The sequence below is a fragment of the Tupaia chinensis genome, unplaced genomic scaffold (assembly GCF_000334495.1).
Source record: "Tupaia chinensis unplaced genomic scaffold, TupChi_1.0 Scaffold149964_2, whole genome shotgun sequence".
Lineage (NCBI taxonomy): Eukaryota > Metazoa > Chordata > Mammalia > Scandentia > Tupaiidae > Tupaia > Tupaia belangeri.
This window is the reverse complement of record NW_006209806.1, coordinates 1,415,462-1,420,836: the sequence shown is the minus strand read 5'-3', so window position 1 is coordinate 1,420,836 and position 5,375 is coordinate 1,415,462. Positions and strand designations below refer to the sequence as shown.

At 67.3% G+C, this 5,375-nt stretch overlaps 1 protein-coding gene across 1 annotated transcript in view; it reads left to right on the top strand.

Annotated features, from left to right (window-relative positions):
• PIP5K1C (phosphatidylinositol-4-phosphate 5-kinase type 1 gamma) overlaps nt 1-5,097 on the top strand; it is a 21,984-nt gene extending 16,887 nt beyond the window's left edge. Inside the window, exons 8-14 of the mRNA XM_027769615.1 lie at nt 244-327; nt 2,409-2,457; nt 3,011-3,095; nt 3,517-3,678; nt 4,197-4,359; nt 4,492-4,524; nt 4,947-5,097. Coding sequence (XP_027625416.1) covers nt 244-327; nt 2,409-2,457; nt 3,011-3,095; nt 3,517-3,678; nt 4,197-4,359; nt 4,492-4,524; nt 4,947-5,055 — 685 coding nt within the window. The 3' untranslated portion in view covers nt 5,056-5,097. The remainder of the gene's footprint in view (nt 1-243; nt 328-2,408; nt 2,458-3,010; nt 3,096-3,516; nt 3,679-4,196; nt 4,360-4,491; nt 4,525-4,946) is intronic.
• The last annotated feature ends 278 nt before the right edge of the window (nt 5,098-5,375 follow it).

Here is a 5,375-nt window from a genome sequence, read left to right as displayed (position 1 = left end):
AATTTATTTCTTAGCCAGTAGCCAGCAGTGTGTGTGTACCGCGTGCACGCGCATCAGGACACGCCCGTTGTCCTGTGGCCAGGGACCTGCCAGCAGCGAGCGTCCTACCCCCGCCGCATGTACCCACTCCCCAGGACAGGCCCTGGGTAGGCATCCAGCTCTGGGCCAGCGGAGGCCTCACCCGCAGGAGCCGGAAGGAGGGTTCTCAGTGGTGCCCACGCTGACGCAGCCCTGTCTCCACAGCATGGGCGGGATCCCGGCCGTGAACGGTCGCGGGGAGCGGCTGCTGCTGCACATCGGCATCATCGACATCCTGCAGTCCTACAGGTGCGCCACCAGGTCGCGAGAGGCTCCGCCTCTGCCCGACACTCGCGGGGAGCCTCCATCACGCCCCCAGGGCTGTGCATCCGCTCTGGTCACTGACAGGCGTTGCCCCCGCCCACCACGCCTCTGGGAGCTCCGCCACGCCCCCAGGGCTCCGCCCATATCTGCCCCGCCCCCAGAGGTTCCCGTGCTCCGCCCATGTCTGCCTCGCCCCTGGGCTCCGCCCCCACCGTCACGCCCCCTGGGCTCCGCCCATGCCTGCCACGCCCCCTGAGGTTCCCCAGGCCCCCTGGGCTCCACCCCCCCCTGCCACGCCCCCGGGAGGCCCCGCCACGCCCCCTGGGCTCCGCCTCTGCCCACCCTGACCCCCAGGAGGCGCTGCCACGTCTCCAGGGCACCGCCTTCACCCACCATGCCCCTGGGAGGCCCCTCCATGACCCCAACTCCGCTTTTGCTCGCCTGCTCCCCAGCCCCTAAGGGCACAGGTCCCTGACTGAGCAGCCTCCTCTCTCTGCTTGGCTTGCCGGGTGGGTTCGCGTAAGGTCGCGGTGCTGACACGAAAGCCAGCTCGGGCCGTCTCAGGCCTGGGGGAGTCCCAAGGGTAGTGGGCACGGACGTGCTCCCGCTCAGCTGCCTCGCCATGCCGCGCTGTCCCAGAGCTGGGCTCAGTGGACATCAGGACTGACGCCTGCCCCGGTGGCTGCGAAGCCTGACTTCCCTGACCCAGCCTCACGTGGCAGAGCGCAGTCACGGGAACTGTGTGGTCTGAAGCGCGATGCGTGTGTAGGAAAGCCCGGATCCCGCCTTCCCGTAGCTGCTGCTGCAAGCGGGGTCACGGGGACCCCACCCCGCTGTGCTCGGAGCGGTGGGCTGTGACTACCCTACAGTGTCAGTTCAGCTCATTTTTCCCACGATTAAGAGAGAGGGAGGGGGCATCCCCAACATGGTGCGGACCCCACCGTGCCCCCCAGCTTCAGCCAGCCCTGGATCATGGCCCTGCATGTCAGGCGTGCCTGGGTGTCTCCGGACTTGAAGCAGGGACCTCCCCGTGTTGGCACGTGCTGCATGCTCCTGTGAACCACCCAACAGGGCGGACAGGTGGCCTAAACCAGTGGCCTCCCACATCCCCACTGAAAACAGCTCCCCCTGGGCAATTTCTTCCTCTCCTGAGGTGCAGAGCAGGGTGATGGCAGCGAGCCAGGGGGAGAGGGACAAGACCACGGGTCACACAGAGCCATGCGGTCACCCGGGGACGGGGCGTGTGCCGAGGGGGCAAACCAGGGGTCTTAGAAGGCTGCCTGGAGGAGGTGATGCTCAGTGGCCAGTGTGGCCATTGGAGGCCATAGGGCTGCAGGGAGGATCTGGGCTCAGCCCAGGCAGTGCGGAGGGCAGGAGGTGGGTGGGCTCTGGGAGGCGCGGTGCAGAGGGAGGCCGGGCCCTGGGGAGGCCCTGGCCCTGTACCCCTCCTCGGGCCGACGCTCAGCCTTTGCACCCCCTCTCTAGAAGCAGGGGAGAGGAGAGGCAGGAAGGGGGAGCCTGGCTCGGGCGCAGGCAGCAGGCGAGCTCAGTTCCTCCGTCTCAGGGTTCCTCCTCTAGGTGTTCTGGACACTGCAGCCAGGTGTCCCCACACGTGGCCCAGTGTTCCCTGAGGGGGAGCAGAATCTCCCTGGTGAAGCTACCTCGACCCCCCAGAAGACCCTGTGTCCCACGATCCTCTGCTCCCCGAGGTCCCACAAGCCTGTACACATTTAAATCCACACCCTGAGTCAGGGGGGTCGCAGAAACCGAGGTCCCTGGTTTACGTCGTCTGCCCGTTGGCGGTTGATCCTGAGCACAGAGCGGACTCCGTTTTTCCCAGGAGAGTAGCTTAGGGTCTCGTCCACACAGGCCTGTGGACACCGGCCGCCTGACCCCTGTGGGGCGTCCTGGGCACTGCGGGTGCTGAACGGCACCCTGCCCCACCCCGTGTGCCAGGAGCACCCCAGCCAGCTACACATCCCCGGCATCCACGTGTCTGGTGTCCTCTGGGTGGTGGTGGAGGGGCCCGGGCTCGGGGGACAGCGCTGACACTCAGGGCCCCACAGGTTCATCAAGAAGCTGGAACACACCTGGAAGGCCCTGGTCCACGACGGGGTGAGTCTTCACCGTGCATGTAGTGACGGTCGCCAGGGGCCACAGTCTCTGGGGTCTGAGTCCCAGCGGGCCGCCCCACTCCTCGAAGCAGTGCTCGGAGGGTACAGGCAGGCGCCTCAGAACTCATCCTGAGAAGGCCGAGGCAGCCGGCAAAGGCCTCCGGTGTTACAGACCCAGCCGGGGTTGGGATTCAAACCCCAGTGGGCTCTGTGAGGCCAGCCCCGTTATCCAGCAGGCACGGGCCGGCGCAGCGGGACGTTCTGACAAAGCGGGGACCTTGCTTGGCCGACTCCCGCCTCGCCTCGCGGGGGGTTTTTACGTCTGCGAGAGGCCGTCCACGAAGGGCCTCCCCGGGAGAGGCGGCCCTCACCCCGTTCTCCGCCAGCTGCTGTCAGTCCCCGGAGAAGCCACTGTCCCTGTGCCTCGGGTCCTCTTCCTGACAGGCGCCGCGCCGCCGGGGACCTCTTCCCTGCTCCACTCCTCCCCGCGACGTGCAGCGTCTGCCGGGGTGTCCTAGCGCCCGGGCGCCCCTCACCTTTCCCTCCTCTGGCAGGACACGGTCTCCGTGCACCGGCCCAGCTTCTATGCCGAGCGCTTTTTCAAGTTCATGAGCAACACGGTCTTTCGGAAGAACTCCTGTGAGCAGCCGGGCCCCGCGGTGCTGAGGGACTGGGGAGAGGGTGGTGGCCCCGAGCCCCTGGGCCTGCCGAGGCTGGGGACCTTGCCCAGAGATGGGTGGTCAGCGTGTCTGCCCGCGTGGGGTTACAACGCGGGTCTGGAGCCTGTGCCCGGGCGCCATGTCCCCGTGCTGTGACACGGGGAGCCGCCCCCGTCCGCCTCTGTCCCCATCCGCAGAGTGGTGACGGAGGGGGGACGGCCTGCAGGTGGCTCCATCGCAGACCGCGTTGGCGGGTGGGCTGAGTAACCGGAACCCCAGGGGAGCCCCAGGGACGGCAGGGGCGGGGCGCTGGGAGGAACGGACCTGAACAGGTGGCAGGCCGCGGTGCGAGTGAAAGGCCAGACGGGGCCCAGGGTCTGACCACCACCGTTCCTCTCCAGCCCTGAAGTCCTCGCCGTCCAAGAAGGGGCGCAGTGCCCTGCTGGCCGTCAAGCCCCTGGGGCCCACGGCCGCCTTCTCGGCCAGCCAGATCCCCAGCGAGCGGGAGGACGCGCAGTATGACCTTCGGGGGGCCCGCAGCTACCCCACGCTGGAGGACGAAGGTGAATTTGTAATCTCAGCCGGGGTCGCTGGCAGCACCATGTGGAGGCGCCCTGAGGCCTCCTGGTGAGGCTGGCCGGGCCCAAGGCGTAGCCCCAAAGAGTGGGGCCTGGGCCTAGGGAGCCGGGCACCAGAGCTGTGGGGGAGCTGAGGCTGGGAGGCCAGGCAGCCTCCTGTGCTCAGGTCACTGAAAGTGTACTGGATGTCACAGGGAAGAGGCCTGGGTCCCCAGCGTGTGTCAGGGAGTCCAGGCAGGGGATGCTGGGAGAACAGCCCCGAGGAGGGGACAGGATAGTCATGCAGGGGCCGGCGCGAGGGGTAGGCAGGGCAGGGTGAGGGCCTGGTAGGTTGTGGGGCCTAGTCCTGTCTCAAATGGTGGGAAATTCAACCTAATGTGCCGGGAGGCGAGACTGGAGCGTGGGCGGCAGGTGGGAGCCACCCAGAGGGGCATGGGCCGGGGAGGGTGAGCAGAGCCCTGGCAGGGCCCCAGCAGCAGCCCGAAGTGCCCTCCTCCCCACAGGCCGGCCCGACCTCCTGCCCTGCACGCCGCCTTCTTTCGAAGAAGCCGCGCTCCCTGTTGACGAGAAAGCCACTACAGCTTCCATCGCCACAACCCTGTCCTCCACCTCTCTCTCCATCCCGGAGCGGTCACCCTCGGAGACGTCCGAGCAGCCGCGGTACAGGTGGGCGGGGCGGCCAGGGCGGATGGGCGGGGCTCTCACCAACAGGGGGGCCGCTGGACCAACCCTCTCCCCGCCGCAGCTGTCCCCAGGGCGAGGGTGGCTCTCTCCCCACCTGATTGCATCTCTCTGCAGGCGGCGCACGCAGTCATCCGGACAGGACAGCCGGTGAGACCCCGGCGCCCTCCCCTGCCCTCAGCGTCCCCGCCCGTCCCCCGCCAGAGCCCTGCTCTCCCACCTGGGTCCTGCGCCAGCTCAGGCGTTGAGACCGCGCTGGCCTGAAGGCTCTCGCCATCCCTTTCCTAGTAACCTTGGTTTCCACTTAGAGATCTAAAGGGAACGCAGCGAGATTCCTCCTTCTGCCCACGCGCCTCTCCCCGGCCATAGGGCATCCCGCCTGCACCTCGTCCTTGGGGCTCCTCCCTCCTCCCTCTCCGCGCCCCCTTCTCGAGGTGGGTGGGCCCTGAGTGGCAGCCTGTGGCCCAGCGGGGCAGGCCGGCCCTCAGGCCTGGATGTCAGCACAGGAGCGGCCCAGTGGGCGCTGGGCAGGGTGGGGCAGGAGGGACACTGAGACTAGGCCTCCTGCTCAGGCCCCAGGAGGAGCCACACGCGGAGGAGGACCTGCAGCAGGTGACGGTGCAGGTGGAGCCCACGTGCAGCGTGGAGATTGTGGTCCCCAAGGAGGAGGACGCGGGGTGAGTGTGGGCAGGGCGGTCCGCGTGCACCCCCAACCATCGGGCCTGAAGAGGCAGCAGCATCCGGAACTCCTTCTTTTCTTTCTTTTTTGTTTATTATTTATTTCTTTTTTTTTTTAAAGAGAGATTTTTGCCATAGGGTGTGTGTGCTCATCAGAGAAACAGAGACAGAAGGCGAGAAGCCACCTCCCGGGAAGATGGCCATGCCGCAGTCCCCTCTCCTCCATTCTCTCGGGGTCTCAGGCACGCACACGCGCCCGGCCTGAGTTATAAGCCACCGGTCTAGAACTCAGACTGCGGTCGGCTATGTGGGAGCGCAGCGAT